A 12,038-nucleotide genomic window follows, 5' to 3' on the forward strand; every position below is an offset into this window, starting at 1 on the left:
ATTGACCATCCCATTATTATTATTATTCACAAAAGCATGTGAAATTTCCTTGCTCAAATAACAAAGTTAAGGTACAAATCCTGTTAGAATGCAATCTTACCTCATTCAAAAGGAAATAAACGGGACAGGTTTTTTGCTCTTCATTTACAAAGAACAATTGTAAATTTCCAGAGCACTTGAAAAGGAGAGTGATGATTCGGAATTTGTTCCTTAACATGTACTAAAAATTGATACTGCAACGAAAAAAGGAACTGGATGGGGCAGGGTTTTTTCTCCCCAGTCCTTGTCTCGGCAAAGAACAATTGTAAATCCTATAATACTTAAAAATGAGTGATGATTCGGAAGTTGTAACTCAACATGTACTGCAATGAAAATCAGTTTTAAAACTTAACAGGAGTAGAACACAAGGAACTAGAGTCTAGGAACAGGATATTGTTCTTCTTTACAAAAGATGGTATAGTTTGAGCTGGTTAAAACCAGTGAACTAGTTACAATTGGACGGTGGGAATACCATGATATATGTGGAGAATTGTTGACCTATTCTGGTATTTTAGTTCTATGCAAATGCACAACGCAGATTTCAAAACAAAATGGACGTAACTAATAGTTGCTGTATCAACATTTGATAAAACCAGAGTTACCACCAGTTATCAAGGTCCCTTCTTACAAGCCCTCGGCAGTCCCTTCCTTAACCTCTTTAAATCTCGCTTGCCATCCCTCTCGGTTTGATTAGAATCTTCATCGCTAATACCTATTACAAACCAAGTATCAGAAACAGATTCGATATGGTCACTGGTCACCAGTAAACCTGGAACAATTTAACAGCGTTTGACATGAGCATAACCAAAAGTGGTTAAAATGGGGATTGTTCATTGAATCAAGCATCATATTTTAACTGCATGGTGAACATCATAAAAATAGCATATCATTCCATAACATATCAGAAGTGATAGAGTGGAAGTACACCAAGAATTGGATACTAACATGCTGCAATCCAACCATGCTTTCATGAATTGATGCACTAAAAGAAAAGGGATAAAAAAAGAGATACGACGACGAGCAATGTGATTGCAAAAAACAAAATTTCCATAAGTGTAGGCCATCCCAGAAGATATTTTAATTATCTGGCGCAGCACAAAATTTATTAATAAAAGACTTTGATGGCTTACCATCTGAACTGATCATAGCATCATCGTCAACATCTTTTATATCCTGTCTATTTTGTTTTGCAGACACTGTGATCACCCCACGATCAACCTTTTGCTCTGGGATTTCACATGATCCATTGAAAGGACCCATATAACAAAACCTGTTACAATAGAAGCTTACAGTTAAAAAAAGAAGCATTATCACCTGTTCAACAAAAACAAGTATACAATCCATGGACACCAAAATGCATAAAAATGCAGACCAATCCTTCTCATAATGAATGTAAGTACATGCATGTCTGCTAATATTGTTCGATAAAATCTCTAGGTAGCCAATGCATAATACAATCAGAATATAATATACAGCAGGAAAAGAAAAAATTGTTGCCAACAGATGACAACAGGTAAGGACACAGGAGGAGCAGAAGGCATGTTAAGACAATGTCCCATCCAATTGAGAAGGACAACATTGTCACATTAAGCAAAGATCTATTATGGTGAGATGAATATTGGGGACTCAGAAAAGACTTTTCCCTTTACAGCGGAGGATACTCCTGGAGTACGATAGCAAGCCTCTCCCTGGTTGACAGCATCCAGGACAAGGGGGTATCAGTCAACCATCCACCCTCAAAATTCAAATTTGATGAATTGATCTCCTTGTCCTGCCAGGTCGCAAACTATATTCTACCAAGGAGCAATGAAAATTCAAAACATTCCCAACAAAAGAAATGGATCCAGCTTCTACCAAGGAGCAATGAAAATTCAAAACATTCCCAACAAAAGAAATGGATCCAGCTCTCCTATACAACCACAAAGTTACTACAAAATTGATCTGGCTGATAGCAGGAATCGCAGCCCACATAGAATAGCCAAAAAAAAGGCAAAAGACATCCTCCTGTCTTTTGACACAAGTATTTCTCCAAAAGAGTGTTGGATAATAATGAATCATGCTATACAAGACAAGCACAAGAAAGAGTATTCAAGGATATGAATGAATGATCTACTGTGAACAAATGAACAGTAAAACATATGATGAAATGCAATTACCATTCTTCAGGTAATGTTTTAACATCAAACCCCGAACTCAACATCCTCCACTTCCTGCACTTATCACACTGCACCCATTCGTGGTCAGGTTTGTACAGGGAACCACCTTTTTTCTGGAGAAGTAAAGAGTGCATAAATGAAACATGTCTAGGGAAACTGGAAAAAAAAGAAGGAAATCCATAAAGATTCATTAAGAACACACTATGAGTGAATGTAAAAAAATGGGGAAACTGACAAGAAAAAGAACTTCTTGCCGCACCATTGAATATTTGAATCAATCCCCTAATCTAAGATTGTTTCATTTTAAAAATACATGGCAACCAGTCATTGCCAATCAAAAGATAGTTCATCTTCCCAATACATAACCTCTATGCTTGCTAGTTACTACTGAAATTTGGAAGACTAAAGTGTCTAGAAGAAATAAACAACATTTTTCTCAAATAGATTATAGAAGAAAGTAGAACAAGGCAACAAGCTGCATGTCTAAAATAGAACGTCCCCACTACATATCACCAAGCCACTTGAGTTAATTTCTTAGTTGGATAGCAACACAGTAAGCCTGTTATGTCGCATCATCAACCCACCATTCAGACATTTTTCAAAGAGATTTGAAAACTATTTTCCCAGCAATCGGCAAATCCATCTTTGTCATACTATGTTTGTTTCATTCATTGTGTTATATTTGGCAAAATAAAGTGTTCTACATATGCCATATATCTTCTAAAATCTTTTAAGAGCATCCATCAGTATGATGAAGGTTGCATTTTGATGAAAGAAAATTCTAAAAGAACATATACACAGAAAATCAGTGGCGGAAAACTGATCTCATAATTGTTTTTTTTTTTTTTAAATCCCACAATCAATAAAAGGTCCTTACCAACTTCAGCGTTTCAAAATTATTGGTCCAATACTCATCTGCCTTCGCTCCCAGCCACGCCTCTAGTCGAGCATACGGTTCACAATCAAGGAAAGATTGCTTGGCATTATGCACGCCCACCCGGCCATTTCCTTCATTCTGTTCCAGGTTGCCGAAATAGGTTTATCAGTTGAAATGAACAGATTCATGACATACACACATCCTTGGTTTTATCAGCCAGCTTTTGGTTAATTAATAGAGTTAGATTTCAATTTCCACAAAATCAGAAAACTAGAAACATAAGCCCACCATCATAGCTACAGAAAGCTGAAAACTGCAGTTGGTGCTATAATAATACCAGCATCACTATCTTCTCATGCATCCTATAAAATGAATGCAAGTTGGAGGCAAGGGCATTCAAGATGTTGTATGAACAGAAATACCAAATTTTCTTGTAAGCATCATATCCATATTATTACTTTGTATGTATAAAACAGGACCATGAACTCCAAATTTCTGCTCTGTTTGTATCCATGAAACATAGCACTCCATGCACAATTAAATTTTATTTGTAAACTTCAAGTATTTATCTCAGACTTTCAACGACTAGAAAAGAGTAAAGGTATCCAGGCTCATCTTAGATTACCAAACATAATAGTGTTGCAAGAAATATATGTCTACATGTTCTTCAAACCAATCGAGACCAAAAGCAGTCTAAGAAAGCAAGTCTTCTTGCAAGCATCTCTATCTTGTACCAAACGTGCAATGGGAAATAGAACATACAAATAAGCTAAACAACTAAAAATATCTAAAAAGAAACATTGCCTACCATTAAATCAGTAACATCAATGACACCAATCACGCCTCGACCCCAATCGCCATTGTGAATCATGCCACCAACTCTCTTATAAGCCTACAATGGGAAGACAAATGTCAGATTGAAACAATGAAACCTGATGGCACATTAATAAAAGGAATGCGTTGGAATTGATTTGAGATTATAAGGGAAAAGGAATCCTGCCCCAATAAGAAATGGAAAGGCAACTATAATCATATATAAAAATCTGTTTACAAACCAAAATCAAGAGCATTCACGATTAGCATCTCCCTTCCGGTTAGAAAGAGAGAGATCCCTATTTAACATAACTTCTTGGACAGTTAATACAATGTAAACTTGAAACTCAGCTATAGAAATATTGGAAGCCCTAGCAAACTGATTAACCATGAAAAATGATTCCAAGGAACAGAAAGGTAATATACATTTCAATGAGCATCATAAAATGCAATCCAAAGCTCAATTGGCTCCAATGTCATTAAAGAAGATAGGTGAAAGGATGAGAAAAGTGAAAACACACAAGAAAGCAAATGTCACAAGCTGTAAAGAATGGATAAAGTAACATCATAAAACAGAAATTCACCTCAATTAATCGACCATGCCAATACAAAAATATTCCACAATTTGCCTGCTCAAATTCCAACTGAGAGCGACCAAGAGTTAAATGAACACGTTTCCCCATGATGTTACCAGTTGCTTCCGAAGTCTGATTCAAATATTTCGCCAGTGGTCGACTTTTAACCTTCTCAAAAGATAATAACCAATATGAAATGAGAAAGGCATATAGTTAATAACAGACACTACCTAAGAACCAAGAGATCTTATTAACAAGCACGTACCAATGAACCTTGCAGATAAATCCTTATTCGTGGAACTAAGAAGATGACTTCAAGATATGACCTAAGTGAGTAATCTAAAAAAACCTAGAATTAAAGAAAACACAAGATAAGTGAGATTGAATATAGAGCATAGACATTGAGGCACATGGTGTGCATTTGCATACATATTTCCCAACACAAAGTGACATGCATGGGAACTACAGTGTAAATGAAGAGAGAAAAACAATTGTAAGAAAAAAAAGAGTGAAATTTCTGCGGTAACAGATTTTCAGAATTTTAAGAGTGATGGAAAACAGAAAGTGAGAAATTTCAAAACCATGCCATTTCAAATTAGCAGTAGTTTTATACAATGTTCTTGTTAATTATCTATTGACTGCGAAGCAAAGCTCATCACAAACCAAAGCTACTTGTTTTATACTTGTTTCTACTTCACTATCGAACTAAATCAAGAGAAGAATACACTACCGTTTTGCTAATCTGGCCAGGACGAGATCTGAGCCTTCTAGAACGGATCAGAATGTCACCTTTATGAAAGGAGCTCCCACCAGTCAATCCACGATCCCATTCCAAACAATATTGTGATCCCCATTCATCTAAGTTCCATATGAAAATTTGTGTCCCTGTACGGTTTTCACGGAATAAACCTGCTTTTGCACCGATCAAATATTTATCAAAAGGCGAAAATTCCTTAATAACTTTCAGGTTGTACTTTGCTAAAGCTTCCAACTGGACACTAGTGTCGACTTCCATAAACTGTCCTTTTCTGCGGTAGCTTACAATGGGTATCTCAAGATTCTGCAGAATAAAAAATTAAGGTGACAAAACAAATATTAAAGCTAATTAACACAAAAACAGAAATAGGTCACTGCATACATCTTTTCCTTCATTTAAAGATTGTGAAAGAAAGGCTATGGATCTGGAATCATTAGTCTGAGTTATAACCAGAGCATCCCTGCCTAATCTCATTGCTCCAGTCTGAGAAACCCACATCCAGATGATTGCATAGGTGTTAGTAGTTGATCAATACAATTTACAGGCACTTACAACAATTTAGTACTAGAACCGCAAACATAAAAGCAAGAAAGGCTACCTTAAATCCAACACCAAATCTTCCAATGCGATCCGGATCATCGGCCTCAGGTTTCTTGTGCCCAAAACGAACCATTTTCTCTACCTCTCGATGGATCATGCCATGACCATCATCTATAACTGACAGCATAGGAATTTCTTTGCCAGCTCTTTTTGAATATATTTCCTCAATAGAAATGTCCAGTCTGTCAAAAATAAGCCAAGAGATTAGAAGCACATCTAGCAAAATCAATAACGCAATGAAACCAAGACAAGTTAAATGCAAATGTACAAATTAAAATTTATGTATATGAAAGAAGAGGAAAAGAAATAATTAACCAACTGGCTCAATTTAAATTACCTAGTTGCTTCAGCATCCCTGGAATTATCAACAAGCTCAGCTATTGCACCAAAAATCCATGCATAATGCACTTGACCAAGAGTTTCCAGGTAGCTTGGATGTGCCTGAGCATAATTTTTCTCTGATGGTGGAACCTGTTTCGCAGCAAGAGGCTGGTGTCTCCGACAAGTTTCAGTTGCAGTATTGCCACCATGGTGATCTTCAATAGGGCCTTGAAACCTGTCACTAGGAGAGCCATTATCTTCACAGTGTTCTTGACCATCATTCCCACTGCATGTTTTCTCCACCCGATATACAACTTGGACATGGCTAAAATTTGAGTCTTTATCAGGAGGAAGTATGTAGAATTGACAGGACTTAACTTTTGCAATTCCAACCTACAAAAGTTATGATGTCAGTTCTATAAGTTATGCTTCAGGGAACAAAATATAACAGACCAATAGTGATAACTTTAACTCAATCAACATAAAAGGTAAGCCTCATTTTTCCAAACTGGTAGAAGTTAACCCCATGGACTTTGCTTTCTCCATTTCGCATGCACAGATAAAGACTACTTTCTAAATTTTGCTACAGAAAGATCAATGGTTGTAGTGCTCCTTTACTCAGAGAAAAGTATAGATTTGGAGAAAAATACCCATTGGGAGGGGGGAAAGAAAAACAGTTAAAGGAAGCTAAAATATCAAGACTGAATACATTTCATCCAGAAAATAATGATCAATGTTGGCATCTGCAACAGTGTATTTTACATAGTAAATTGCAAGTATGTATTTCTACTACTGGAGGAAATTTGTGCCATGAGGTCAGTCGAGGTAAAATCATTTGGATAACTGTCAACTCAAACGCAACGGATCAAATATTCACATCAAAACCTGACACAAGCATGACTTATTTATCAAACAGGTACCATGAGAATCCAAGAAATCCATTTGATAAACCAGTATGTGTCAGGTTGGCACACCTATTTAACACAAAATAATGGTCTCCGTTTATTTTTCAGTTTATATATTAGTTACACAAGGAAAATGCGCCACTAGCATTCCAACTGTAGTTATTTGAGTGACCCCATGCTATCGATTTATAGCTCAAATTTAGATAATTAGCAAAAAATTCAATTTACATTTTTTTTTTTTTTGGCTAGTACAGGGTAAGTATGTTCATATGGATAGGTAATTAAAATTATTAACAGGCCAAGACAAATGTTTCCAGTCTTGAAATAATAGGCAGCCCTTACCGAGTCTTTCTTTTGAAGATAAGTCAAAAATCTGCCCCATTCAAATTTGTCACGAGAAGACTCGGGAGCAGGACTCAAAAAGCAACTAGGCAGATCACCAAGGATATGTACCCTAGCTCTTGGAACTATATCACTTAAACTCCAGCATTTTGGCCTGACAATTATCTATTAGTCAGAAAATTCAAATTTCTATTCATCAACACTATTGTATAAGTTCAGATGTTGAATCGAACAAGTATATCTATTCAGTGATTTGCACTTACAATAAAAAAAGGTAATGGCACAATAACAAAAAATGTAAAACAAATACCCCTGTTAACAGCAGAATTCCTGCAGAGAACTAAGCAATTACCTGACTATAACAACCTGGAATATGAGCATTCGAAAAGAAAAGTCAGTTTCTCGTATTAGTATTATCACCCAGATGGTCGCTCTTGTTAATTCATGATCAATACATGGTTGAACACTAGCAAAATGACCTGTCTTTTTCTTGTATTTTCTCTGCCTGATTGTATAGGACAAGCCCTTTGCTTTAGTCTTGTTTTTCCTTTTTACAGATAAATATCTTTTTACACAAAGAGATGCAGAAATGACTCAAAGTACAGTAGACCATAACCAACCATTAAGGTATACAGTGAGCCCCGGATTCTACCTGCTAATGATGTGGTGATGAATTGCTGTTAATTACACTCCAGAACAATTTTAGAAAATAGTATCACAAAAAAAAAAAAGAATGATCAGAGAATGAGCGCATACAGTTCTGCAGGAGGATTTAGGCACTGTGTCCGGCATATAGGTTTGTGGTCTTTCATAAGCAAAACGTACGGGTCTGGAAAATCAAAATTACCATGTCATTGTCAACACAGACTTCATGCAAAGGAACCTTCCATATGCACAAATAAGAATTTCTGAATCCAAAACACAGCTTCTATATGGTATTTAAATACATTGTTCACATTGACTTGGCACTTACAGGGCACTTGCCACTTTCATCACTCATTTGTATTTTAAATATCAACACAACAAACACCAACACGGGACACTCTATCACGTAACAAAATTGGCTTTTATTACAGAAATGGATAAAAACTAACCTGGAGCCAAATTTGCTTCTCCCATTTATAAACCTGCCAAATCAAACCAAGTGCCAAGCATAAGATAATGGACTGTTAAACCAAAAACAACAGCACAAGCGAACAACATTGTTAAGAACTACAAACAAACGACAGCATCAACTATTCTCTGAAATGGTGCACAGTCAACTGGCATCCCTTCAAGCCATATTCTTCAGAAATTCTTGAAAATAAACTGAAACTTCCCAACTTCGAACAAATAAACTTTCTTTACTTTTCTTAACCATAAAGGAATCAACATTGAATTTCCATAAGATGATTAACCTGTTTTCAAACGTTGCCAAATACACAGAGAACCAAACTAGAATTCGAGCACAATCACAACTTCCAAAAAGGTTTGTCATTGAACTTTAACAACAAATTAATAGCATCACTGCATGAAATATCAATTTAATGCATATCATATGCATATGAATAAAACTAAAGGCATAGAATAAATGAATCCATCTATACAATCACATTATATTAATTTCAATAAATCCTCACCCAAACACAAGAAACCTAATTACTCATAATCCAGATAAAAATCATATTTTAAGTAATAACAGCATCTAAAACACAAAATGTAATAATCAAAACTCGCAATTTTCCAAATTTGGTATACAGTCACTTAGAAACCCTAAATGTAAAGGCAAGTATACATGCAAAAAAATCAAAATGTAGCACCATGCAATCCCATTCTGAAAAAATAAAAAATATTACGACTGATTTTAAAAAAAAATCAAAAACCCTAGACTAAGCCAGTTGCGATACAGAAAAAAACTTACCAGGAAAATCAAAATCCTCCTCCTCTCTCTTTCTGAAGAAAAACCTTCTCGCTTACTATTTTCGGATACGTAGAGAGTGTGATCGTCGAGAAACACTAAAATTAGTTTTAAAAAATTGATACTTTGAGAACTAAGAAGTTAGAAAGAAACAAAAACAAGAAGCTAAAGAGGTTTTTACTAACAAATAATGCTGCTAACAGAGAAAAGAAGACAACTTGAAATAACCAACGGGAAAAGGAAGATACGTGAGGAAGAGAGTGAGTGAGGAAGAGGGAGAGTAGAAACAGGGGAGAGTGTAGGCACCGTTCAATGCGGCGGTTTTCCTGAGTAATGGCTGTGGTGGTGGTGGTGGTGGTGGTGGTGTGAGGGAAAGTACACGTCCTGCAGACTGTTTTTTCTTTGTTTCGAAAAGGACCGGAAGGCAAAGAGATTTTGAGTGCGCTGTTTTTTTTTGGATTGAATAATCGATACTGGTGGGCCGTGGCAGGTGGCAGGGAGTAATTTTAAACATTTTTTTAAGTCTTAAGGTATATTTTTTCATCCCGGTGATAAAATATAACCTTAAATAATTTTTTCTATTTTATATAAAAAGATACAGGCGAAAAAAAAATGAGATAATTTTATTATTTTTAATGTGTTATAAATTTTATTATATCATTATTATTATTTTTTATCATAAAATTTTCTAATGATAGCAATATTTTATTTTATTTTTTATTATTTTCCACTTTAAAGATAAGAAAAGGTAGTTTTTTTTTTCAGTTATTTAAAAGTTATTAAATTAAGTGTTTTTCTTGTAAGACTAAAACAGACATGATTACTAAATTGGTTGTTTGATGAAAGTAATTTTAATGGAAAATAATTTTAATGTAAAGTGGATTATTGAAAAATAAATTATTATTTCATATTTAATAATTTATAGAAATTGAGATGAAAAACACTTAAATCATACTGTGATTAAGAGTGTGTTTGATAGTGTGTTTCAAATAACTTTTCGTGCTAAAATACATGTTAATGATGTTTTTTTTATTTTTTAAAAATTATTTTTGACATCAGCACATCAAAACGATCCAAAATATACAAACTATATTAAATTTTAGAAAAAAAAAAATTCAATTTTTTTTAGTGGCTGCGTTCCTCAACGAGCCTAACTATTGTTAATATCATAAAATTAGTGGTGCCAAATTTATTAAACGACACTGCACGCATCCCAATATTAAACCTGTTCGGAAACGTGTACATATTTTTTAAAAAAAATTAATTTTTTTTTTTTAAAAATGAATGATGTGAAGGTCAAATGCAAGTTGCCTCTTGCCTGACTAATGTGCTGGATGATCAAAACCTCAGAGGGCTTTCTTTCCTTGCAGAGATTCTATCTCCATCACTGAGCTGTATTAACGATGTAGCAAATAATTATGCCAGGGGAATATATTCCATCATGGACAGCTTGATAGGTGGAAGACAGATGTAGAAAGTAGAAACTAAAAATGGAAGAGGCGCCTACATAATTGACCAGAAATGATTTTTCCATTCATGATACGAATATGGTCTCGATTCTCTTCTATGGGCTATAAATGGAAACTGAAAGCATTTGTTTTGGAGTATAGCCAGAGGAGTGCAAGACTTTAAAATCTCAACAATTATTGTTTATTTATTGAATGTTTTTCGACGATTTCCTTATAATTAATACCATACAATATCGGACGCTGCCAAAGGCAGCAATGAGCGTGAAAAAAGTGGGAGTTCAACTTGAGAGATGTAACTCAAACTCAAGATTACTGGAGATTTATTTTCTAGAAATCTTAGAATTATTAGAGACTTACATGATTATTAACATCAGAGCCCGTAGAATTAATCAAGGTGCGCGCAAGCTGACTCGAATACCACGTTAATCTAAAAAAAAAAAAAGTGAGAGTCAAGATCATGTTCCTCCCATAGTTATTAAACCCGGCCCGACGGGTCGACCCGTGACCCGGTGGCTGAACCGGTTCGGGTTTGTTAAAAGACAAGCAGGTGCAACAACCCGGCAAAACCCAAGCGACCCAGGAGAACCCGGACAAAACCCGGTTCTTCTTCAAATGTGATTTCTGTCATTCGGCTTCTCTTCTTATTTCTTCATCTTCTCTATAATGAGCTGTTGTTTGCAAATGCTCCAGTTGTTCATGGAAGTTGGCCCGACAGAGACAAGCTGGCTGAGAAGTTTGTTGCCATGCGCGAGGCCAGTCTTCGAAAAGAAACACATAAATAAATGGTTTATGCTGTTTGATTTTCAAACCTTTAATGCTACTAAAAAATAAAAATAATGCAGAAAACAAGCAAATCGCCATTGATAGTGATTCCTGCTATTGTTAGTTAATTTTTTGTGGTGAGTTGTTGCTTCATCCTAAAGAGTTAGGTCTCTTGGTTTGGCCAATAGATGGCTAGGGAAAAAAAGGAGGGGCTCTCTAGTTTTAGCTAAAAGGACAGGAGGATGATTGAGAGAGAGAGAGATGAGAAAAGTTGTGGCCGGGTCTATGTGGCAGCTGTTTTGGCCAAGTGAAAAGAAAAGCTTTACTGGTTCTGGAAGAGAAAATCCAAAACAAGGGGGGCGGCGACTTGTTTTTATTTCTGGTAGAGATAGGGAAAATTTAGGGTTGTCTGTGCCCTTCTTTTAATTTTTTTTAATTAAAAAAAATAACATTATTTTGAAATAAAAAAATTTCAAAATATTTTTTAAAATTTTATTATTTATAACATATATAGCCTATATTCAC

The 12,038-nt window shown here is 35.3% G+C and overlaps 1 protein-coding gene across 5 annotated transcripts; it reads right to left on the reverse strand.

Annotated features, from left to right (window-relative positions):
- Positions 1-412: 412 nt before the first annotated feature.
- LOC7489051 (uncharacterized) lies at positions 413-9,717 on the reverse strand. Of its 5 annotated transcripts, none has more exons than XM_024581729.2 (15): positions 9,589-9,716; positions 8,480-8,512; positions 8,142-8,214; positions 7,386-7,539; positions 6,155-6,531; positions 5,816-5,999; positions 5,599-5,700; positions 5,191-5,520; positions 4,726-4,809; positions 4,470-4,628; positions 3,881-3,964; positions 3,073-3,210; positions 2,196-2,308; positions 1,170-1,309; positions 413-751 (listed from the first exon to the last, which is right to left on the reverse strand). In XM_024581729.2, exons 2-15 carry the CDS (start codon positions 8,502-8,504, stop codon positions 651-653), a joined length of 2,064 nt encoding a protein of 687 aa, XP_024437497.1. In that variant the 5' UTR covers positions 8,505-8,512; positions 9,589-9,716; the 3' UTR covers positions 413-650. The 5 variants fall into 5 exon arrangements, with proteins under 5 accessions (XP_024437497.1, XP_024437495.1, XP_052301601.1 ...); XM_024581727.2 differs by having other exon boundaries at positions 9,286-9,699; XM_052445641.1 differs by lacking the exon at positions 5,599-5,700.
- Positions 9,718-12,038: the final 2,321 nt, after the last annotated feature.

The sequence above is a fragment of the Populus trichocarpa genome, chromosome 11, assembly GCF_000002775.5.
Source record: "Populus trichocarpa isolate Nisqually-1 chromosome 11, P.trichocarpa_v4.1, whole genome shotgun sequence".
Lineage (NCBI taxonomy): Eukaryota > Viridiplantae > Streptophyta > Magnoliopsida > Malpighiales > Salicaceae > Populus > Populus trichocarpa.

Bases quoted from the DNA above. Each gene is read 5' to 3' on its own strand.
- LOC7489051 (XM_024581729.2), bottom strand. From the start codon at position 8,504: ATGGGAGAAGCAAATTTGGCTCCAG. The intron at 2,309-3,072 runs GTAAGGACCTTT...TTACTTCTCCAG, and splicing joins ATTTTGAAACGCTGAAGTTG to AAAAAAGGTGGTTCCCTGTA. The intron at 752-1,169 runs GTAAGCCATCAA...GGTTTGTAATAG, and splicing joins TGCTATGATCAGTTCAGATG to GTATTAGCGATGAAGATTCT.